The sequence below is a fragment of the Culicoides brevitarsis genome, chromosome 3 (assembly GCF_036172545.1).
Source record: "Culicoides brevitarsis isolate CSIRO-B50_1 chromosome 3, AGI_CSIRO_Cbre_v1, whole genome shotgun sequence".
NCBI lineage: Eukaryota > Metazoa > Arthropoda > Insecta > Diptera > Ceratopogonidae > Culicoides > Culicoides brevitarsis.
In genome coordinates this window covers 3718787-3743614 of record NC_087087.1, presented here as the reverse complement: position 1 = coordinate 3743614, position 24828 = coordinate 3718787, and the positions used below count along the sequence as shown (strand labels likewise).

Below are 24828 nucleotides of genomic sequence, written 5' to 3'. Positions count from 1 at the left end.
GACTTGTATTATTTGTTTGTTGATGCTTTTGATATGTTTCGAGTGAATTGTGATTTTTTCGAGTGAAATTTGGCTCCGAGTCATTTTGTGTCTCTCACAAACCCTTTTCCGAGTAATTGTTCGCGCGCGCAAAAAAAATTCAAATTTACGATTATTATCAATTGTTTTTGAGCAGTGAATGAATGAATCCTTCGCACGCTATTTTAGAAACTATTTTAGAAATTTTATTAAATTAAATTGTCCCACAAGTCATTTTTTATGCGTTGCGATGATTTCTTTCGGCTTTCGTTTAATTGGATGTCTCGTTGTCCCAAAAAAAAATTTTAATCTTGATCTGAAAAGAAAAAAATGACAAAATTTAACACGAAGTGCGTAATATTTTTTTTTTTTTGAGAGCAACTTATGTAATTTCTAATGTGAAGTAATAATGAGTGTTGGATAAGTATCTCCAATAAACACGATTTATTTTTAAATCCCTTTCTCCATTAAGAGACTCTTCTCAACGTGATTTTTCAGTTTTCGGTCGTCGTCGTCACAAGTACTTCCTCATTTACTCTCTTTTTCTTTCGTTTTGCCATATGCAGCGTATTTGTTTACAAGTTGCAATTCATTGGCATTTCTTATTATTTATTACTGTTATTCCGCAAACAAGTCGCTTTTGAATGTAGAGCTCGTGTGTGCTTGAAAAGAGCAAGAAATTAAATAAAAAACAATTATTTTATGAGTGTGATTTGCCGCGAGAAGTTCATGCCGTGAGCGATACGAGCAACTGTGGGCGATTTGGTAGCGTTTGATGAAATGTTAAAATCATCGTAATGGTTGATGATGAGGAAATGTGGGATTGATTTTACTGCAAATTATTAAATTAAATTAATAAATAAATATTGAATAAAAATTATTTTTTTAATTAAATAAATTTTTAATAATTAATTAATAATAAAATAATTTTTTTAATTAAAAAAGTAGAAAAAATAAAAAAAATCCTTTTCTCAAATATTATTGAATATTTAAAAAATTTTATTTTTTAAATTAATTAAAAAAATTTAAAAATAATTTTTAAATAAATTATTTAATTAAAAAATGATGCATTTGATTTTAATTTAAAACAAAACTCAAAATAAATAAATTTCAAAAAAAAAAAATAAATAATAATTTGATTTTAAAATCAATCAATAAATAATAAATAAATAAATAATAATAATTAAAATTTTTATAAAAACTTTTAAAAAAAATATTTTTTTTTCAAATTTAAAAAAATCATTTAAAAATATTTTCAACTTCTAAATTTTTATTCTAAAAAAAAAATAAAATAACTTCTGAAAGGTAAAAAAAAATTAAAAAATTTTTTTTTTAATTTTAAATCAATATAAAAATAATTGTTAATAAGTTTATTAATTATTCATTAATCAATTTTAATCATAAAAATTAAAAAAATAAATTAGTAAAATTCAAAATCTTTTAAAAGTAAAAAATTGAAATAAATTTCTTTTAACTTTCTTAATATAAAAAATAAATAAATAAAATTTTTTAAAAAAATATTAAAATTAATAGAATATTTTAAATTAAAAAAGACAACGTATTAATTTTTTTTAATTTTCAATTTCTTAAATTATTTTTTTTTTTAATAAAATAAAAAATACTCTTGCAGTTTCTTATAATTGAAAAAAATGATCAATATAAAAATTTTTAATCAATAATAATTTAAATAATCAATTTATTTAAAAATTATCAAAAATCAATTTAAATTTAAAAATTAATATTTGATTAAATTTAAATTTAAAAATAATTATTTTAATAAATAAAATAAAAATAATAATAAACAAATTAAAAAATTTCTAAATTAATTCGTTAACATAAATTTAAAAAATTAAAAATTTGTAACTAAAAAATATTTCAAGAGTAAAAATTTAAAAAAAAATATATTTTACCAAAAATACGAAACATTTAAAAATTAATTAAATTTAAATTTAATTTTTTTTTCTAAATAAAAAAAATAATGATAAGGAAAATTTTTCAATAAAACTCAAAAATTTTATTTTTCAAAACTGTCTTTTTTTTTATTTATTTTCATTTTTTTTTATCTCACTTCATATTCATTATATTTTTTTTATATAAGTAGGTAATCATAATAATAATAATTAATTAATAAATTTAATAAATATATTTGAGTATAAAAAGATTAAATATTTTTTTTTATTTACAACAACAATTAAAGAACAACGAATAATAGAAGAAGCTCAATAAGAATTCATTTTTCACTCACAATTAAATTTTTTTTATAGTAAAAGTAACAATCACAAATATGTTTTTGATGCAAATGAGATTTTTTTTATTAATTTTTAAGCATCAACATTGCACTTAAAATGGAAATGTAGATTTTTTTTTGTAACACAGATAGATTCGAGTTTAAAGAATTCGATAAAATAACACATATAGATTTTTTTCAAAGAAAAATTTGGCAATTCAAGTTTTTTTTTAATTTTTTTGAACACACGTAAAAAGTTTTTTTTGGCAAATTGTGTAAAAAAGTCTTTCAATTCCGTGTTTTTTTTTGTGTTTTGAGTAGTTTCAGTAGTTTTTTTTAGTATTTAAGTGTAAAAAAAGAACAAGCAGCTATTCACGATCATATAAAATATTCTAATTTTTCCTAAATTTTTAGTTAATTTCTAAGTTTTATGATGGAGGTTAGGCCTTGATGTTGCGACAGAGACGCCCGCGCATCCATTTGAACGCTTTTCCGCTCATGTCGGATTTCGGGGAGGACGTCGACGTCGATTGCGAAAGACTTTGAGCGACGGAGGATGCATCTTCTTCGAGAAGCACGGGGGTTCGGGGTCATTGAACGTGCGCATTTAGGTAGCGGGCGTCATCGGATTCGTGCGTGATGTATCGCAAGCCAATTTGTGCTTCGAGCGCTCGTAAATCGTTCCAGGTTTGGATCTCTTGGAGCCACGTGTGCGACAGCGATTTGTCGACAGTGAAGCGTTTGCGTTGTTTCACTTGCAGCAAATTGTTGATCAAATCAATTGCTAAAAAAAAAACATTTTTTTATTAAAAATAATTTTTTTAATTTCAGAAAAAATTACCTTCAGAAGAAATTTCCTTCCACGGATTCGGCGGATACATAAATGCCGCATTTTGGATCTGATCGTTGATGTCTTCGTCTTCGTTGAAGGGAAATGTGCCGCTTAAACTCACGTAAATAATCACGCCGACACTCCACATATCGAGAGATCTGTTGTAACCCTTGTTACGAAGCACTTCGGGAGCTAAAAAAATTTTTTTATTAAAAAAATTTCGTTAAAAGTTTGAAAAATTTTACCTAAATATGCTGGCGTTCCAACAACTGAACGTCTGAAAGACTTTTCTCCAATAATTCGGGCGAATCCAAAGTCACACAATTTGACTTGAGGAAATTCGGAATCAGATGAGAGTAAAACATTCTCAGGTTTGAGATCGCAATGCACGATATTTCGACTGTGAAGGTATTTTAAAGCGACGAGAATCTAAAAAAAAGGAAAAAAATCATTAATTTAAAAATTTAAATTTGATTTTAGTAAAAATTTAAATATTTTTAATCATTGTTTTTTTTTGAGGTTATGTTTAAGAGTTTATTAATTTAAATTATTTGAATTAACTAAAATTAATTTGAATTATATTTTTTTAAAAAAGGAATTTAAAGGAAAATTGTGTCGAAAATATTTTAAAATTAATTAATTTAATTTTAACAAAATTTAAAAAAAATTTAAAAAAATTAAAATATTAATTTTTCTGATTTTCGAAATTTTTAAATTTTTTTCAAAAATATAATTCAATTTATATATTTAAATAATTTATTTTTTTTTACATTTTTTTTGATTTTGAATTATTTTCCAATCATTTTTAAAATTTTTATTTTTTTTTATTTTTTTAAATTTTAATTTTCTTTTAATTTGATTTTTATTATTATTTTATTAATTCTTGTTCTTGATTATTTTAATTTAATTTCTTTTAATTTTCCTTGAATTTTTTTTTTGCAACTTTTATTTAAAATTAAAAATTTTTTAGGTTCTCTAAAAAAAAAAACAAAATCTTATCTTTTATCTTAAAATGTTCAATATTTTAAAACTTTATCGAATATTTTGTTATGTACCATATTTTTCTCGCTTTTTTCATGAGATATGGGTCTTTTTTCAATTTTTTTGAGGTTATATTTTTAAATTTAATGAAAAAAAAAGAAAACATAACCTCAAATTATTTAAAATAAAAATTTAACTGAAAATATTGAGATCTTTTATCTTTTTAACTGATAAATTCAACAAATTTTGATGAAAATTTAAATTTTGAGGTTATGTTAAGATCAAATAATGAAACATAACCTCAAAAAATTGAACTTTTCGAAATTTAAAACAAAAAACTGTCATATTTTTACCTGAGTTATGAGGAATTTCGTAACTCTTTCCGACAATCTTCCATTCTGATGCGATAAAATCATCTCCAACATGTCTCCCTTCAATTTTTCCATTATGACAAAAATACGTTCGGTTGTTTCAAACATTCTTTCCAAATTCACAACGCCTGGATGAGATAAATTCTACAAAAAAAAAATCATTTAATTTATATTTCCTTTAAAAAATTCAAAAACTCACCTGTAAAATGGCAACTTCATTCTTCAATTGCGCCTCCTGCTTCGTGGGGAAACGCAATTTATCGATAACCTTGATCGCAACTGATCGATGCGTCTTTTTGTGAATGCCGCCATAAACGATGCCAAATTGTCCCGAACCCAAAACCTCATCGGGAAAGATTTGATAAACTTGTGTAATGTCTGTCGTTCGACTTTCGGGTTGTTCGCTTGCCGATGGATCGCTGCGAGTTGCTGTCACGGGCATCAGTGCTTGACGAATTGTCGTTTCCCAACTTTTTGCGAGATATGCTCCGACGCCGCTTTCGGGAGGCGGCAAATTCATCATTGGCTCGTTTTCTTTCAGATTGTGCAGCGGGTCTTGGCCCACGTAGTAATCGACATTTGCGGTACGAAGTTCAAAACAATGCGGAATTTCGCCTTGAAGACTCTTCGCAACTTCAATTGAGGTTATTTCGTCGAGCGGGATCTCTTTGTAGTATTTGCTGCCTTGATCCGAGACAAAAAGTGTGATCGCTTTTGAATCTAACCTCCAATAATGGCGTCGCACAGTTCGATCTTTGTTCGTAAAATGCACGAGCCATCCTTCCTTAATTGCTTTGCCGTTTCGCTTTTTCGTGTGTTTCACGGACTGAACAATTCTCATGAGCGGGATATTCGCACTCGGCGACGAACTGGCACTACTTTTGCGTGATTGTTCGATGCCCGTCGCTTCGTTCCCGCCATTTGGATCCATGTCGATAATTGGCGCCAAATCGTAGTTAGTTCCGTTGATTTGCACAGGGGGCGCTGCAACGCGATTGTTATTGTTGTGAGGCGAATGCGTGTCGTCGCCATCGCTGTCTTCGAGTTCTTCTTTGTAATAAATTTCGCCGCCAGACATATTCAAGTCGTTCATGTCGCCAACGAGACAACTTTCGCCCGTGCAGTCTTTCGGGACTTTTTCGACGCATTTTTTGTGCGCGTTGTAATGACAATCTTTGCATTGAACGCCTTGTTTGAACAAGCCACGGAGGAGTTTTTTGCACAAATGACACACCGTTGGGCGCGTGTACGAATGGATGGCGAATGAATGAGGAATGCGCATACTTGAGCCAGCTGTGAGAATGCTTGAGCAACTGCCGCCATTGCTGGATCCGGTTCGAGATCCTGCGGGAGAACGACTTTGACGACGCACTGTGGGAACGTTCTGAAAGAAAATTTAAAAAAAAAATTTGAAAAGGTAAGAAAAATATTTTAAAAGTAAAAAAAATAGTTTTAATTAGGTCAAAATAGCTAAATTTATAAAAAAATATTTTTTTTATCTTAAAAAAATAAAAATAATTTAAAATTTACAAAATTTCGTCATTAAAATAAATTTTTAAAATTATTAATTTTTAAAATAAAATTAAAAAATTGAAAACATAAAAAAAATATAAAAAAAAAAATAAAAAAAACATAAAAAATATAAAAACTCAAGTAAAAAAAATAATAAAATTTGGGCAAAAATTCTTAATTTTCATAAAAATTAAACAATAAGTGTCCAAATTAATCAAATTATTATTAAATTAATTTTTTTATTATTTGGTATCTTGAAAGAGTTTTTTTATCGTTTTCGATTGTTTTAAAAAATATTTTTTTATTAATTTTTTTTTTATTTTAATTTAATTTCTAAAAAATTATGTAAGTCTTATCTCTTTTTTTAAATATTTTATTTTTTAATTAATTTTTTTTTTAATTTTAAATTTTTTAATTTAATTTTTTTTTAATTTTAAATTTTTTTATTATAATTTTTTTTAAATTTTTTTTTAATTTTTAAAATCTTGAAAGAAATTACCTTTTTGATTTCAATTAAGGATCTGATAAAAAAAATAAAACGACATTTTTATTTTAATAAAAATAAAAAATAAAGTTTATTCAAATAAAAAAATAAACTAAACTAAAAAAATTACAAAAAATATCAGATCCTTAATTAAAACCATCACCAAAAAATAAAAAAAAAATTAAAAAATATTTTTTTAAAGAAAATAATTCTCAAAAATGGACGGAATCAGTTTCCAAGGTAAATTTGTTCATAAAATTACGACTTAATTCGTAATGTCATTCATCAATCGCTGCATTTTCCTTACCAAAGTTGAGCCTGCGTTACTTGAAGCAGCGCCTGAATTGTTGATAAGGAATGCATCGTCGTTCGTTGAAGCGCCTGAATTATTCGAATTAGCTGAAGGACTTCGGGGAGCATGAAGATGCTGTTGTTGTTGTTGTTGTAGACGTCTTGCTGTGTCTTCGGATCGACTGCAGTTATTTGGCACCTTTACAACGCATCGTTTATGGTAGTTTAAGCCACAACCTGAAATTTTAAAAATTTTAGAGATTTTTTTTGAAGAAATTTTTTTTTTTTTTTGAAAGATTTACCTTCGCATTTTAATCCTTGCCGCACTAAACCGAACAACATTTCGCCGCAAAAGTCACAAAATGTGGGCGCTTTGTAGGAATGTACGACGAGAGCGTGAGGTCTCACAAGGGGAATGTCGTTGCTGCTGCTGTTTGGAACGTGACCTGATGAGAAAAAAAATTAAAAGTTAATTTTTATTATATTTTTAATATTATCAATTTTTTAATTTAATTTAATATTTTTTTTTTTTAATTTTAAAATTAATTTTTTTATTTTTTTTATTTATTTAGTTTATTTTTTTTATTTTTTAAATTTTTATTTAATTTTATTTATTTATTTAAATTTTTTTTTTGTTTGGTTTTAATATATTTTTAAATTTTTATTAATTATTTTTAATTTTTTTAAAACATTTTTTTTTTTTTTTAATTCTATAATTTTTTAAAATTTAAAAATTTTTTTAAAATTATTTTTAAATCATTTTAATTAAATTTTTAAATTTTCATAAAATTTTTAAAAATTTTTAAAATTAAAAAAAAATTTTTTTTTAATTTATTAATTTTTAATTAATTTAGAATGAAAAATTATTCAAATTTTTTAAAAAAAATGAATTTTATTAAATTTTAATTAATTTTTCAAATTTTATTATTTTTTACAAATTTTATTTAAATAATTTATTTTTTTTTTAATTTTTTATTATTTTTTTAATCTTTCTTATTATTTTATAAATTTAAAAAAAATATATATAAAATTATCTATTATTTTAAAAATTATTCAACAATTTTTAATTATTTAATTAAATTTAACTTTTAAATAAAAAAATACTCACTATTTGCAGTCAAAACAATTTCAACGACAGTTTCGTCAACAATTTCTGTCGTAGAATTTATCAGTTGTAACACATTCACGGAATTATAATCGTGTCGAAAAAGCAATAGTCGATCAGCCAAGTGATTCACACCATTTTCGGGTACCTGTTAAAAAAATTAAAAACAAAAAAATTAACAAATTAATTAAAACTTTGTGTTAAAACAAAAGAAAAAAAAACTTCAAAAAGAAACTTTTATCAAAAGAATTCAAAGCTTACCTTTGTGTTAATAAAATCACATGCTAAATCTTTTAAAGTTTTTAAATTAAGTGTTGAAGCATCTACTGTTACAATATCACGCCAATTTCCAAATTGAAACAAAAAAGTTATCTCTGGGCCTGCCATTTTTATTTTTTTTAAGTTTCTTTCTTTAATAATTAATTTTTTAATTTATTTATTTTTTTTGTATATCGTAACAAAGAATATATTTTTTTGTATATATAATTTTTTTTTAATAAAATTTGTTTTTTTTTTATGTAAATATAAGCACTTTTTTTAAAATCTCTAAATATATTCTAACAAAAATGTTTTCTTGTTAATCTGCACTAAAGCACTATATTTTTTCCATTTATTGTTTTTATTTACTTCTATTTTTGTATTGTCACTATACGCTATAGTACGAAGCTATTTAATATTGGAAATAAATGGGTCTCGTGTGTCACAATAATGTTTGATTGTGATTAAAATAAATGCGCTGATGTGCAAAAGAAGCAAAAAACTGAAAAATAAAAGAAAAAAAATTGACATAAAAATAAATCCAATATAAATAAAAAAAAAGAAATGTAGAGAAAATGGGAAAATTCTGTATGCGAATAAACTAACTACTTTTGCTATTGAATGAGATAAATACGAAAAACAATTGGAAAAGGGAGGTTTGGAACGTTTTTTTTTGGTAAGTAAAATTTATTGATTTTTGATTAAATTAATTTTTTTAAATATTTTTTATAAACTTTTTACTGTTTAATTTTTCAATATTTTTTTTAAAATTTTAATTTAAATCAAAATTTTATTTAATTTTTATAATTTGATTATTAAAATAATTTTTTTTTAATTAAATTTTTTTATTCAAAGAATTTTAAATACTATATTGAATATTTATGCCAAATTATAATTTTTTAAAAAATTTAAATTTTCTTAAATTAAAATCAATTTTAAAATTTTTAATTAGAAAAAAATAATTTTTAAAATTTATTTTTTAAAAATTTAAAATAATTTTTTTTTAAAATTTTAATTATAATTTTAAAATTTTTTTTTAAAAAAAATTTAAAAAAATTTTTTTTTTTTTTAAAAATTTAATTTTTTCAAAATTTATTATTAAAAATTTTGTAAAAAAATTTTATATTTTTCTAATTCAAAGAATTTTTAAAATATTATTTATGAAAAAATTTAAATATAATTAAAATTATTTTTTAATCAAATTTTAATAATTTTTAATAATTTTTTTTAATTATTGCAAAAACTTTATTAAAAATAATTTTTTCTAATTCAAAGAATTTTAATTATTAAAAAATTATTTTTTTTAAATTTATTAATTAGAAAAAAAATATTTTTTAATTTTTTTTTTTTTTTTTTTAATTATAAATTTTAAAAATTAAGCAAGGTAAATTTTTCTCTTTAGAAAATAAATATTTAAAAAAATTTTATTTTTTTTAAATTTTATTAATTTCAAAATTAAAAATTAATAAAAGTTATAAATTAATTAATTAATTTTTAAATTTATTTTTTTTTTTTAATTAAAGTAATTTTTTTTAATTTTCAAATAATCACAAATTTAAAAAAAGTGATTTTTAAAAAATTGTTTTGTTTTAAATTATTTTTTTTTTAAAAAAATTTTAAAATTAATTTTGAAATTCACACAATTAAAAAAAATTATTCAAAAAAAATTTAATTAATTATTTTTTAATTCAACTTTTTTTTTTAAATTTTAATTAAAATTATCAATTTATTAAAAAAAATTAAAATTTTTGAAAAAAAAATTAAAAATAAAAAAAAAAAAATTAAAAATCATTCCAAACCCCCTCTCTTCTCAGCAAATCAAACCAAGAATAAAATGACGCCGATAAAACTGATAATAGAAGCAACTCTATGCATTCCAAGTGGCAAAACGAGTGAAAACGAAGTTGAATGAAATGTTGATGACAAAAACGAATCGAAAAACAGTCATTCAGTGCGAAGTATCTTCAATACAAAAGTTCAACCTCTTTATTGCCTCACGGCATTGAACGTTGCAACATTGCATCACTTTCGAGAAGTTCAAGGCTGCTGCTGCTGCTGATAAGAAATGCACAACAATAATTCGATTAAACAACTCACATTATCAGTGCCGAGGACTTGTCACATGTTTATCATGCGATAACCATGCCGGTCGTCTGTTTGTCTTGCGAAACACTGAATCTGAAACATAAAACTTCGCCAGCCGTCTTTATTAATGATGACTAATAAACATCGTTCGTTCGTTCAGTCGATTCGTAACGAAAGCCTTATAATCACGACGAAGCACGACGACTGTTTTTTTTTTATATTTGTTTGGTCTACTGAGCCGGATATAAATTCTTTATGGGGCATTTTCTTGTCTTGCTTGATAGTATGTGTTGTGATTATTTTACTACAAACAAACATGTTACCGGCATTTTTATCTCTCTCGTGCGCCATTTCATGATAGAATCGACGTTGTTTGTTGTGTTATTTAACGCATGACATGTTTTGTTCAGCGGATAATGAAACGAATTTCATTAACCGAAAAACGGTGAAAATTTCTCCCGAGAATTGATGCCCAAATATTTAACGTGAAAAAATACGTTTAATTAACTACTTTTTTTTTTTTTTTGCAGGCAGGTAGCTTTTGTCAATAGCCTTGACCTCGATTTTTACAACATTTTTATTATTTTTATATCAAATGCTGAGATGACGTCAAACGGAATGTCAAATGAGAAAGGATGAGACATAATGCGAGTGAATGATGTCTCTTGAATAATAATTCCCGTAAGTTATTAATCAAAATTGTTTTTCGTTTTAGTGTCGACGACTTTCGTCCCATGAACGAGTTTTGATAAGGAAAAATTGATTTTTTATGAGTTCATGTGAAAAATTGGTAAGTTTTCGAAATTTAGTTGAATGCATTTTTAATTGAAAATTGTACTTTTAGATAAACAACCAGGCGTTAAATGGAATTTTTTCAGGTATTTGAATTTTTTGATGAAATAAGTTAATCCAAACCAAGCAAAATTTCTAAAGTTTCATGATAAAGGCTTTTATAAAAGCCAAAAAATTATTTCAATTAATCCAAACCAAGCAAGATCGTCTTTGACGTTCAAAAATCTCCTGAAGCTATTTTATTTAAATAAAATTTTATACAAATTACCGTAAAGTTGATAATTCTAAAAGAAAAAGTAAAATTTACAAATTTTTTTTCTTAAAAATGTTTTTTCTACCAACTTTTATATTTAAAATTAGTTTTTACAAAAATTTTCACAAAAATATTTTTTTTTTAAATAAATTTTAAAATTAATATTAAATACCGTAACGTATATTATTCTATGAGAAATTAAAAAACTTTTTTTTAACGAAAATAGAATTTAAAACTCGTTCTCTTGACATTTTTTGTTTCAAATTCTCACTTTTAAAAAATGTTTATTTATAACAAATTTTGAATTTTAATTTTTTAATTATTTAAAAAAAAAATTTTTTTTTTTTTTCATTTTTATTTAAATAAAAATTTTTATTTATTAAAAGAATTAATGTTTTAAAACTAAGTTTTTATTTTATTTTTAAAAAATTAAATTAATTTTTAAATTCACATTTATTTTAAAATTAAAATAAATTATTTTTCATAAAAAAAAAGGTTTGATTTTTTAAATTAAGTTAATTTAATAGAGTCAAAAATATTTAAAAAAAAACTAAAAATTGTTAAAAAAAAATTTTTGAGAAGTCTAAGAGAAATTTTGTTCTCTTTATTAATTTTTTTTTAAATTTAAAATTCTCTTAATTTTTTTACATTTTTCTGTTTTATTTGAATTTCAACGTTTTTTCTCTTAGGATTATCTACATTACGGTATTTGATTTGATTTTTTTTTAGTTAATTCAAACCAAGCAATATTGTCTTCGATGACATTCAAAAGTCTTCTAACTGAAGCATTTTTCTAAAATTAAATTCGATACAAAATATTCTACGTTACAAATTTTAGCAAAACGAACGATAAAATTTTAAATTAATTCAATAAATTTTCATTAAATATTTCATTTTAAACCAATTTTGAGAACAAATTATTGTCAATTTATCCAATAATTGCCCGGAAAGATAAGAAAAATGATTTTATCCTGCATTGAAAATTTTTGCAATAATACTGCAACTTATTTCTACAAATTGAATCAATGATATCCGGCATGTCAAAGAATTTTCCTTTAATGCTACTTGAAATGTTTTAAAGCTTGTTTTTCATCGATTTTCCATGAATTTAAATGGAAACCTATCAAAAAAAAACTTTTCTCTTATTTATTTACTTTCTAAGTAATCATCTGCTTTTGTTACAAATTCTTGTTCAAACATGAAACCAAAGCAACAATAACAAAAGCAAAATTTATTCAAAAACAATATTTGCTTCAAGTGCTTTTTCACCTACACTTCGTCCTGATTTGAGAACGTTTGTACTGAATCAATTTCAACTTATCTTAATGGTAATCCATTTAATAATAACATAATCATAAGTTATCAATGTTATTGTCTCTTCTTCGGTCTCTCTCTCCAACCAACGAAGTAACCTCAGTAAATTGCCGCAATATTTGTGTGACGTAATCTTTGTGAAAGCAAAACAAAGTAGCAGCATCAAGAATGTGAGAAAAACAAGAAAATATTACAGCTTTGCTTAGAAAAAAAAACAAAGAGCAAAAAAAAAGTTGAAAAACTTTTTAATTTAATTCTGAATTAGATTGCCTTCAAGCAATTATCTGCATTGGAAGGAAGTAATGTTTCTCTCGTTTTAATTTTTCACTTGACAGAATTTTGAATATGTTTCAAGATTAATTTTATGCATATTGGCGGATTTTTTTGCATTAAGGTTAAAAGACTTTTTTTTAATTTTTAGACACTATTTAGAAAAATTAAAAAAAAGAAAGTTGCTGGATTGTGATTTTTTTTGTAAAATTAATTTAGAAAAATTAAAAATAATTATTAATAAAAATTTTCATAATTTTTAAAAACATTTTTAACGAAAGAAAAAAATACAAAAAAAAATAATAAAAATTAATTAAAATTTAATAATTGAAGGAAAATAAATTTAAATCTCAATTTAATGATTAATTAAAATATGTTTTTTACAAATTAATTTAATTTATTTTAATTAAAAATTTAAAAAATTTTTCAGTGAAAAAAAAATAATTCAATTTTTAATTATTAAAATTAAAAATAAATTAATTGAAAATAATTTTACAAATTAAAAATTTGAAAATATTTAATTTAATTTACAAATATTTAAAAAAATCTTTAAATAAAATAAATAAAAAAATATGCAAAAAATTTTATAAAAATTTAAAAAAAAATTATTAAAAAAAAATAAAATTATTTTTTAAAAATAAAAATTAATTATGATCAAAAATTAAATATATTTATTTCTTAAATTTTGGCAAAAAATATAAATAAATGAATGCAAATTAATTTTTAAAATTAAATTTTATTTAATTTGCTTAAATTTTTATTATTTTTAACTTTTATTTTACTTTCATTGAAAATGTTTTAAAAATTCAAGAGTATTTAATTTTTAATTATTTTTTTGTTAAAATAATTTTAACTAATTAATTCAAAATAATTATTTATTTAATTAAATTAATTATTAATAAAAAATTTAATAATTTAAAAAAAATAATTAAAATTTTAAAATCGAATCGCATTAAATTTGATCTAACGATTATTAAAATATTTTTTTCCCAAACTTTTAAAAATAAATGACAAAAATTAAAAATGAATTTAATTTTATTTAATTAAATTATTAATCAAATTATAAAAAAATATTAATTTACACATTAATATAATACAATTTTTTTTAATTAGAAAAAATTTAAATTTTTATATTTAATTCTTTTTTAAATTCAAAAATAAATGAGAAATTAAAAATTAATTCAACTTTGAAAAATTAAAAATTAATTAATTAATTAATTAAAATAAAATAAAATATTATTAAATTTAAAGTAAAAATAATTAATCAAAAAAAATTAATGTTCATTAATTAATTAATTATTTTTTTTTAAATAAATCATAAATTTTAATTAATTTGCTTTAATTTTTTTCACTAAAAAATATTTAATTTTTTTACTTAGAATACTTAGTAAATTAAAATTTTTTAAAATTATTTTAATAAAAAAAAGAAAAATAAAAATAAAAAAAATAATCCAAACCATAAAATGCATAAAATTTTCAATTTTTACTCAAAAATATTTTTTTTTTCGAAAAAATTATTTTAATTTTTTGCGAAACACATTTTTTTCACAATTAATCCAGACTCTTTTATCCAAAAGAACATCAAAAAAATATCATGTTTGCTTAATTACTTTTCTCTGTCTCCATGAAAATTCTAAACAAATTTCTAAATAATAATTTCACTAACAGAATTCTTTTGTAAATATTTTTTAATTTTTTTTGTAACACAAGTCACCGCAAGTAAAAGTTTTTCGTACTGTAGTCTGTAGTTAGGTATTATTATTACATTTTAAAGTGAACCGGTATCCCGTTATTCCGTCGTCGACGTCGTCGTTCATTCCATTGAAGCGCACAGATACTTTCTACAAGTGGTTAAGATTGGTATTTATCGTGCCGTGCGCTCGTACAGAAAAATTCATAAAATAAAAATAAACCTTTCGTGGATCGTCGTTGTTGTTGTTGTTTTTTTGTAGCTGCAGCAGCAGCAGCAATTCTTCTCTTGTACTCTTATGCATTATGCAAAAGAATTTTTATCTGTTCAAATATTAAAGTTTATGCCTTTTGTTCTATTTCTGTGTTTCTATGAGGTTTAGTACTCTAACTGATGAGCTTTTAACTCCTACAAGCTCAACTTTTGGAATATTTTTCGTTTTTTGTTGTAAAATGTACTTTTGCAGATAGTCGTCATCATTAACTTTAATGACTTTACATCAATTCTAATGGCTTTTGTTCGACTTTTGTATCAAATCGACACACTGACTGACTGCTAATCAAAAAAAAAGTTGTAAAAAAACGAAGAAACTTACCTTCTTCACTCCTTCGTGACTATAATTAAATTACTTCTTAGTTTAATTTATTCCGTACAACATCAACACAGATGAGATGAGAAGGTGAGATGATTTTTTTTTGTGTTTGTATTGAAAAGAACATCCAAGTCTCGAATGCAATCGATGATGAGCGAATGACGATGACTTTCAATCCATTCATAAAAAAAAATTTTTTTTTTCGGATTCTGGAATGTTTTCACTTTACGGATTTTTTATTTACTGGCGGAATGTGGGACACTTGTTAAAACATCATTTATTATTAATACTTCCGGATAAATTTAATTGTGCGGCACTGTTAATTCAATTTCGGGTTTGCTGCATTTTGTGTGATTTTTTTGGGAATTTTTCTGTGATTTATTTGTGTTGAAATTTTGTGATGAACAAAAAAACAGGTCGGAGCAGAACTTTCGTGCACCTTGTTCAGTCGAAACTCCTCTTGAGACGAATGAAAATTAACTTTAGAAGTCGATGCTTGTTGATTCAAAAAGTCTCCCGATGTGTAAATGGCGGGATTTTGGATTGTTGAATGGGATTTATCGTTTTCATTCGTCTCATTTGTTATACGAGTTTTACGTTTGAAATTTGTATAAAAGGAGTTTTCGTTAATTTTTATTTATTTTTTTTTATATTTTTTTTAATTTTAGTGAAATTTTGAACATTTTTGATGCGAGACAGATTAAAGGCGACAGAAATATTAATTGAGTTATCGACCATTAATGCACTCTCACTTTTTATAGCATAGTCTAATGCGAGTAATTGAACTTCCGGAAATAATAACATTCACTTAGAGCATTGCATGTTAGATTTAATAGAAGAGATTTTTAACTCATTGAAGCCAAATTTTTTTTATAATTTTTTAAGGAATTTTAAGAATTTTTTTAAATATTTCGTTAAATTAAAAATAAATCGTTAAAAAAATAAATAATAAAAATAAATTAAATAATTAATTTAAAAATTAATAAAAAAAATAAAAAATATTTATTTTTTAATAATTTTTTTTCTAATTTAAAAAATTAAATTAATTAATAATTAATTTTAAAAAATATTAAAAATAAATTTAAAATAAAAATAACTTGAACTTGAAAATATTCACTTTTTTAAAAAATATTTTTTTTTTAATTTAACAAAAATTTAATTAAAATTTTTAAAAATAATAATATTCAAGTAAACTTAAAATTTTATTTTTTAAGAATTTTTTACTTAATAATTTTTAAGCTTTGTTAATTTAATTTTAATTTTATTAAAAATTATTAAAAACATTTTAGAATTATTTCAAAATTTAATTAATTATTAATATTATTTTAAAAATTAAATTAAAAAAAAATTTAAATAATTTTTTTTTTCAAATTATTTTTTTTTTAATTTTTATTTATTTAATTAATTATTTTATTATTATTTTTTTAATTTTTGAATTAAATAAAAGTTAAATTAAAATTTAATAAAAAAATAATAGAATTTAAGTAAAATTATATTTTTTTTTTTAATTTTTATTTAATAATTTTGTTTAAAAATATTAATAAAAGTTAATAATAATTTCGGTTAGAATTTCAAATTGAATTAATTTTAATTTTTTAAATTTTTTATGAATTATTTTATTTTTTTAAAATTTTATTAAAATTCTTGTTAAGTAAAAAAATTTAAATAAATAAAATATATTCAAAAAAAAATTATTTTTTTTAAATTCAAGTTATTTTTATTATTTTTTTAAAATAATTTATTAATTTATTGAATTAATTATTAAATTAAAAATTTATTTTGATACTCAGAAGACTAATTTTTGCGAAAAATAATTAAACATCTTAAAATTTTAAAAATATCAAAATTATTTTTTTTAAATTTTTAATTTAATGTTTTCAACGAAAGGATTTTATAAAAAAACTATAATTTTTTAATAAAGTTTTCAAAATTTTTTAATAATATTAATAAAAAAAATTTTAAATAATTTTAGGAAAAAAAAATGAGGATAAAAAATTTCTTCAAAAAAATTTTCAATTAGAAGCAAGAAAATTTCTGAAACAGAAAAAAAAGTTCACAAAGGGTTAATTCTCTTCATAGATGACAATAACCGAGTACAATCCAATCAACAAAAAATATTTCAACTCATCTCTCTTCAGTCTCTATTCCCTTCTTCATACGAATAGTTTTCATTCCAAAGCTATTTCAACCCATCAACACGTAAAAATTTCTCATCCGACGAAAAATGGACGAAATCAAACAAAAACTCCTCGAAGCTGACCCTTTTAGCACGTGGTGGCCTTATCTCGCATCGGGACTCGTGTTCATCATCACAATCATCAAGTAAGTTAATCTACGGAAGAGAAAAATGCCAACTTTTTAGTAATTTAAAAGAAAATGTAAAGACAAACAGTGCGAAAGTTGACGCAAAATAATTAAAATTTTATTACACTTTTCGCTTGCGATGTCGTCGACTTGCCATCGTTGGCGGAATGTTAACCGCACCACGTTTCGCGTGATAATGTACGGAACAAGAAGGAGTATCATCACGCGAACGCATACTGTTTTATCATTTTAATGAGATTTTATAGTATAATGGACCAAGCGACGACAAAGAGTGTTAAAAGAGAATTTTGTGGTTTCTTTTTTGCTTTTATTTTATTTTATTTCATCAGAAAAAAAGAAAAACAAGATTAGATTTCTTCCTTATTTCTAATTTTGTACATTAAGGAATTCGACAAAAAAATCGCTCCTTACAGAGATTTCACATTTTTCCGTAAAATATTAAATTTGAAAAAACCACGTGACTAATTTTTAAAAAATACAAAAAAAAAATAATTAAAAAAAATTTGCAAAAATTATTTTTTTATTTTTAAATAAAAAAATATTTAAAAAAATATTTAATAAAAATTATTTTTTTTTAATTAATAAAAATATAAATATAAATAATTAATTAAAAAAATTAATTAAATAAAATTTTAAAATAATTAAAAAATAAAATTAAAATAATTAAAAATTAATTACCCACTTGATTTTAAAAATAAATAAAATAAAAATTTTTTAAATAAAATTAAAAAAAAAATAAATTTTAATTAAAATTTTTAAAAAGTTAATTCTTCAAAGCAATTTATTATTAAAAATTATTTTTTTTAATTTATTTTTTAAATTTCATAATTTTGAAATTTAATTTTATTTTTGTTTTTCCGTAAATTAAATTATTTATTTTTGTTTAATTAAAAAAAAAAATATTTAAAAAATTTTAATTTTCTTTTTTTTCAAAATTAGTCACGTGGTATTTTTTATTAATTTTTTTCATAGTTTTTTTTTTAATTTTTTTCATTATCTGAAAATACACTTTTGTTAATCAAAGTAATAAGAACTTTTTCCTTTCACAGAAATTTCATGAGCGGCGATATGTGTCCAAATACGAACACAATTGATGGTCAAGTCGTTGTGATAACGGGCGGCAATGGAGGCATCGGCAAAATGGTTTGTCAGGAATTGTGTAATCGCAAAGGACATGTCGTGATTGCCAGTAAAGATCCCGATAAAATGGACAAAGTGAAACATGCTTTATTGAAAAATAATCCACGGGCAACGGTAGAAGTTCGTTACTTGGATTTGCGATCCTTCGACTGTGTACGGAGATTTGTTAAGCAACTCGGTAAGGCAAAAAAAAAAATGAAAAATAATTTCGATACAAAAACCGACGACGATGACGACGACGGGGGAAAAGAGAAAGAAACTGCTCTAAACTTATAATCTTTATCATTCTTTGGGTTGTTTTGTCTCGATTTTTTTTTGCTTCCTTGAGAAAAATCGAAGAAGAATGGAAGGAGAAAAGGAAACTTATTGACATTTTCTTTTGTTGGAGCGTCTTTTGTTATGGTGTCGTCTTATTATGTTATGATTGCGTTCTCGATGTCACACATATTATAATTCAATTTTAAATTTTCGATCGTCGGTTTTGTGTTTGCTGAGAAATTGAAGATGAAGCAATATAAACATTTAAGATTATTTAAAAGAAGATACGAGAGTTTTTTTTAAAGGCATTTAGGGATGAATTTAGGATTTGAGATCATAAAGATGAGTTTTTATGGGAAATTGTTGCTTTTTTTAGTAGAATTTGTTCAAGAAAATCGAGTTTCAAGGATATTTTTGATAATTTTTCTTTTTAAAAATTCCCTTCGAAGATAAGAATTTTCTTTTTTATTTAAATTTTTTTGAAATTTTTTACAGTTAAAGTAAAAATTTCCCTTTTTTATTGAATTTTTTTTATTCAATGTAAAAATTTCCTTTTTTTATTAAAAAAATTATTATTCAAAGAAAAAATTTTCCTTTTTTATTGAAAACTTTATTATTCGAAATTAAAATTTCCCTTTTTTGTTGAAAATTTTTTTTATTCGAAGTAAAAATTTCCCTTTTTTGTTGAAATTTTTATTATTCGAAATAAAAATTTCCCTTTTTTATTGAAATTTTTATTATTCGAAGTAAAAATTTCCCTTTTTTATTGAATTTTTTTTTATTCAAAGTAAAAATTTCCCTTTTTTATTGAAATTTTTATTATTCCAAATAAAAAATTTCCCTTTTTTATTGAAAATTTTTTTTATTTGAAGTAAAAATTTCCCTTTTTTATTAAAAATTTTTTTATTCAAAGTAAAAATTTCCCTTTTTTATTAAAATTTTTTTTATTCAAAGTAAAAATTTCCCTTTTTTTATTAAAATTCCCTTTTTTTTTAAATTTTTATTCAAAGTAAAAATTTCCCTTTTTTATTGAAAATTTTTTTATTCAAAGTAAAAATTTCCCTTTTTTATTGAAAATTTTTTTATTCGAAGTAAAAATTTCCCTTTTTTAATGAAAATTTTTTTATTCGAAGTAAAAATTTCCCTTTTTTATTAAAAATATTTTTATTTGAAGTAAACATTTTCTTTTTAACTAAAAAATTTTTTATTTAAAGAAAAAATTTCCCATTTTTTATTAAAAATTTCATTCATCGAGCTCAAAATTCCGTTGAAATAATTTCTTTTTTAATTTTCCTGAAGAGAAAAAATCTCAAATTTCTCGACATTCTACTCCAATACTCTTCTCTAAAATTCCTCATGAAGCACTTTTCACATGAAAAATCCTCCTCTGCAGTCCATTTTAATGCAATTTATGCACCTGGCAGTTTAAATTTCCTCACAAAAGGATGCTTTCGGCTCAAATTAACACAATAACAGCAAAAGTTAACCATTTCTCGTTCGCACTAACCATCGTATATCGGACTCAATGAGGATACAATTGAAACAATAAACCACTGTGAATCGCATTATAATCTCATCTTTCCTCCTTTTCTTGTCCTCTTTTCGTGTCACGATGCATTTCTTCAACAAGGAGCTCTTCACCAAAGAAAGACTTTTTTTGTGAATTATGAATATTTAATTTAAAAAAAAAAAATTTTTTTTTTTTGCTTATCAGGTCGTCGTTAAGTAGGTTGATGAAGAGAAAAAAAAGGAGTAATTAAGACTTTTTCTATTCTGGTTTTTTCTCGTCTTTTCTCGGGGGACAAGAAGGATTAAGCGATGAAAGATAAGCGCGTTCGAAATTTTTATTTTATTACAATTACCTTTTTTCTCGTTTTTTCTCTTCGGTAGCTGATGACTTTCAACATATTGACGTTCTCATAAATAATGCTGGCATCACATTTTATCCGTGCGGCAAAACTGTGGATGGATTCGAGACACATTTACAAGTGAATTACCTCGGTAATGTTCTCAATTTATTTTCAGCTAATCTCATTGCCTTCGTTCCGCCACGTGCGGTTTTTAGACCAAAATCAATAATTTTTTTCTATTTTTTCTTTTTAGCTCACATGTACTTGACATGCCTAATGCTGCGCGACAAATTGCTGCAGCGCGACAGTCGCATCGTGAATGTCTCGTGTCACGCATATCTCTCCGCCAAAATGACGATTGACGATCCGCTGAATCTCGGAAAATGGGCGCCAGCGTTTCATGCACGCGATGCCTTTGCCCATTCGAAGGCGGCAATCGTCATGGCATCGCGACAACTGAGTGACGTGCTGAAACGTAAGTTTTTTACTGCTTTTTGTGATTAATTGTTTGGACAACGAAATTCTTCGCAATCTTTGTAAATAGAGGTTTGTGTGTGTTTTAGAGCAAAAAAAAAAGAGGAGAGTTGTTAAAAAGTACAGCATGGGTGATGACTCCCAAAAGGGGTATAAAATTACACAGAACCGAACCTTTTTGTGTTCAGTTTATCTCGTAAATGACAGACAACAGACATGAATTGCTTATAAATAAAAAATGGAAGATTTTTAATGTGTTTGAGGAAAGGGGAGAAAATGAGCTCCGTTTTGGAAGAAAATTTATTAAAAAAAATTTTCTCAAAACTTAAAATTATTCTTTTCAAAAAATTTAAATTTTTCATTCAGAATTTTAATTTTAGTTCTAAAAATTTTAATTTTTCTTCAGAATTTCAATTTTAGTTCAAAAATTTTTAATTTTTCTTCAGAATTTTAATTTTAGTTCAAAAATTATTTATTCTCTTTCAGAATTAAAATTTTAGTTCAAAAAAATTTAATTTTTCTTCAGAATTTAAATTTTAGTTCTAAAAATTTTAATTTTTCTTCCGCATTTCAATTTTAGTTCTAAAAATTTTAATTTCTTCAAAATTTTTATTTTACTTCAAAAAAATTTTAAATTTAATTTCTAAAAAAAAATAATTTTCCTTCAGAATTTCAATTTTAATTCAAAAAATGTAAATTTTTCTTTAGAATTTCAATTTTAATTCAAAAAATTTTAATTTTTCTTCAGAATTTCAATTTTTGTTAAAAAAATTTGATTTTCCTTCAGAATTTTAATTTTCCTTCAAAATTTCAATTTTAGTTCAAAAAATTTTAATTTTTCTTAGAGTTAAAATTTTAGTTCAAAAAATTTAATTTTTCTTCAGAATTTCAATTTTAGTTCAAAAAATTTTAATTTTTCTTCAGAATTTCAATTTTAGTTCAAAAAATTTAATTTTTCTACTGAAATTCAAATTTAATTCAAAAAAATTTTTTTAAATTTAATTTTTTCAAAAAAATTTCAAAAAATTTTAAAAAAAAAACAAAAAAAAATTTTTTTTTTAAATTCAGAAATTAAAAATTCAATATAAAAAATTTTATTAATTCAAATTTTTATTAATTAATTTAAAAAATTTTTAAAATAATTTTAAAATTTTATTTAAATTTTAAAAATTATTTTTTAAAAAATAAATTTATTTTTAAATAAAAAAAAAAATCAGAAACAATAATTTTTTTAAAAATTGACGACATTTTTTTAAATTTTTAATATATTAATAAAATTTTTTAAAATTTAGAAAAATAATTTCTGCATGAAAATTAAAAAAAAAAAATTTTTTAAATCAAACCATATCAAAAAACGCTTCTATCTCCAAAACTCCTCATCGAAACTCCTTTTTAAAAAAAACAATTTTTATCACTTTTTATTAGAAAAAGGCATCACGGTAAACGCATGCACGCCGGGTCTCGTACGTGGCACAGGACACTTGGCAAATAGTCCTTTGATGGGAGCATTATGTGCAAAGGTAATAACATTCCCATGGATGTGGCTCTTCATGAAAAGTGCTGACAAAGGAGCGCAAGTACGTTTTTTTCTCTCCCTTATTTTTTTATGTCTTTTTTTTTTGTGTCGCATTTGATTGAAAAAAAGAAACTTAACTGCTTCTCAACACGCAGGTTATCGTCCATTTGGCATCCGATCCAAAGTTCAAAACTGACACGGGAGGCTTTTACAAGTATTTAACACGCAATAAATCAGAATAAATTTTTATGAATTTAATTGAATTTTATTTTTTTAGCGACTGCCAACTTGTAGAAATCTCGGATTTGGCGAAAGACAAAGACTTGCAGCGAAAACTTTTCAACGAAACGCTCAAAGTGCTGAAATTAGATCAAGATATTTTTAATTAATTAACAAAACCGAAGGAAATAAATTTTAATTTTCTAATTTGATAAATTTTCTACTTACCCAAAAAACTTTTCTAAGCTCGACGAGGATGGGAGAAAATCGGAGGAGGAAGAGGAAAAAAACTATCATTGTCATTTTGTATCTTTTTGTTTATTTTTCCTTATTATTAAATTATATAATTCTCTTTTTTGTTGTAATTTTGTAATTCATTTAACATAATGTTTATCACGTTATGCTTTTCCTATGTACAAACACGTCGTCGTCGTTGTCGTCCTCGAGAGAAGATAGACGACTAATTTCGTAAGTTTTAAGTATATAATGTATGATAATTTTATTTAAAAGTTTAACTTTTATCTTGATTTTATGCGAAATTTTCTACAGCTATTTTTGTGCCTTCGTTCGTTCGTTCATTATTATTGGTATTCATTTCGTTTGCGTTTCGGGCCTTTTTATTATTGTGATTTTCAGAACAGATACACGAGATATATGTACGAAGAGAGATAGATTGAGATACTCCTACATTTTTTTTTATTTTATTTTTCCGCTAAATCATTCACTAAGTTGGTATTTTATGTGAGTTTGGAAAATTAAATTGGTTTGCGTGACTATTGATCGCAATTGACAGTTCTGAAGTTAGCAACGAACTTTTCAATGAATTTTTTTGAAGTTTTATTTTTTTCCGCAAGAGGGCGTTGGTTAGCAGAAAATTATAATTTTCTAAAAAAAAAATAATTAAATTTAAATTAATAATTCTGAATTAATAATTTATTTAAAAAAAAACAAGAATTTGATAAAAAATTATAAAAAAAGATTATTTTAATTTTATTAATTATTTAATCAATTATTTTTTATTAATTCTGTTAATTTAAATTAATTATTTTTTTTTATTTTTTTTTTAAACTGTTAATTTTCATATTTTTTACTTTTTTTTTAAATAAAATAATTTTTTATACAAAATAATTTTTTTAAAAATTTATAAAATTAAATGAATTAAATTTTAAATTAAAACTTTACATTTTAATTATTATTTTTTTTATACAAAATAATCAGAAGCCAAATATTTTCTTTAAATTAATTAATTTAATTTAAATTAAAAAAATTACTTATTCTTTAAAAAGTAAATAAGGGAATTTTTAAAGATTTCAAAAAAAAAAATTAATTTTTTTTTAATTAATTTTTTTAATTTAATTTAATAATATTGAATTTATTAAAAATGTGAAAATTTAAAAAATAAATAAAATTTTCTAAAATCCATGAATTTTAAAAAAATGAATGTTCAAAATAAAACGAATGTTTAAGAATTAAATAAAAATTTTAAATTTTTCATAAATAAAATTTTTACATTTTTTTTATATTTTCTATTAATTTCATTCTGAATAAAAATATCCAATAGAGGGCGCTTTAATTAAAATTAAAAAATATTCAAGATTTACTTTCAAAAAGTAAATTTTATTGTTTTGGTTATTGTTGAAAAATCAAAAATTTCCTTAAAAAATTTGAAACTTCATTTTAAATAAAAATATCCAGCAGAGGGCGCTTTAAGTAAAATTGTAAAAATATTCAAGATTTACTTTCAAAAATAAAATTTTAATGTTTTAGAAATTATTAAAAATTAAAAATTTTCTTAAAAAATTCTAAAATTTCATAAATTTAAACACAAAGAAAAATTTTTAAAATTTTTTTGCTAAGTTCGTTGAAAACTTCAGTTGCATTTTCTTAATCCATGTTGAAAAGTGAGGACGTCAGGTCCTTAACTCACACAAAAAATCACTGATTTTATCCAGAAAAACGTACTTGACTATT

General features: G+C 22.5%; 2 protein-coding genes across 2 annotated transcripts; one reads left to right on the top strand and one right to left on the bottom strand.

Annotated features, from left to right (window-relative positions):
• Nucleotides 1–2463: 2463 nt before the first annotated feature.
• On the bottom strand, nucleotides 2464–15529 carry LOC134833547 (serine/threonine-protein kinase D1). Its single transcript, XM_063847900.1, has 10 exons — nucleotides 15079–15529; nucleotides 8083–8581; nucleotides 7825–7969; nucleotides 7019–7162; nucleotides 6733–6953; nucleotides 4629–5813; nucleotides 4412–4573; nucleotides 3323–3506; nucleotides 3087–3269; nucleotides 2464–3029 (listed from the first exon to the last, which is right to left on the bottom strand). Exons 2-10 carry the CDS (start codon nucleotides 8206–8208, stop codon nucleotides 2836–2838), a joined length of 2544 nt encoding a protein of 847 aa, XP_063703970.1. The 5' UTR covers nucleotides 8209–8581; nucleotides 15079–15529; the 3' UTR covers nucleotides 2464–2835.
• A 1738-nt stretch (nucleotides 15530–17267) lies between these two features.
• Nucleotides 17268–23039, top strand: LOC134835587 (retinol dehydrogenase 13). Its single transcript, XM_063850472.1, has 7 exons — nucleotides 17268–17397; nucleotides 18450–18718; nucleotides 20689–20799; nucleotides 20902–21123; nucleotides 22548–22699; nucleotides 22794–22852; nucleotides 22916–23039. The coding sequence occupies exons 1-7, from the start codon at nucleotides 17300–17302 to the stop codon at nucleotides 23025–23027; spliced, it is 1023 nt and encodes a 340-aa protein (XP_063706542.1). The 5' UTR covers nucleotides 17268–17299; the 3' UTR covers nucleotides 23028–23039.
• The last annotated feature ends 1789 nt before the right edge of the window (nucleotides 23040–24828 follow it).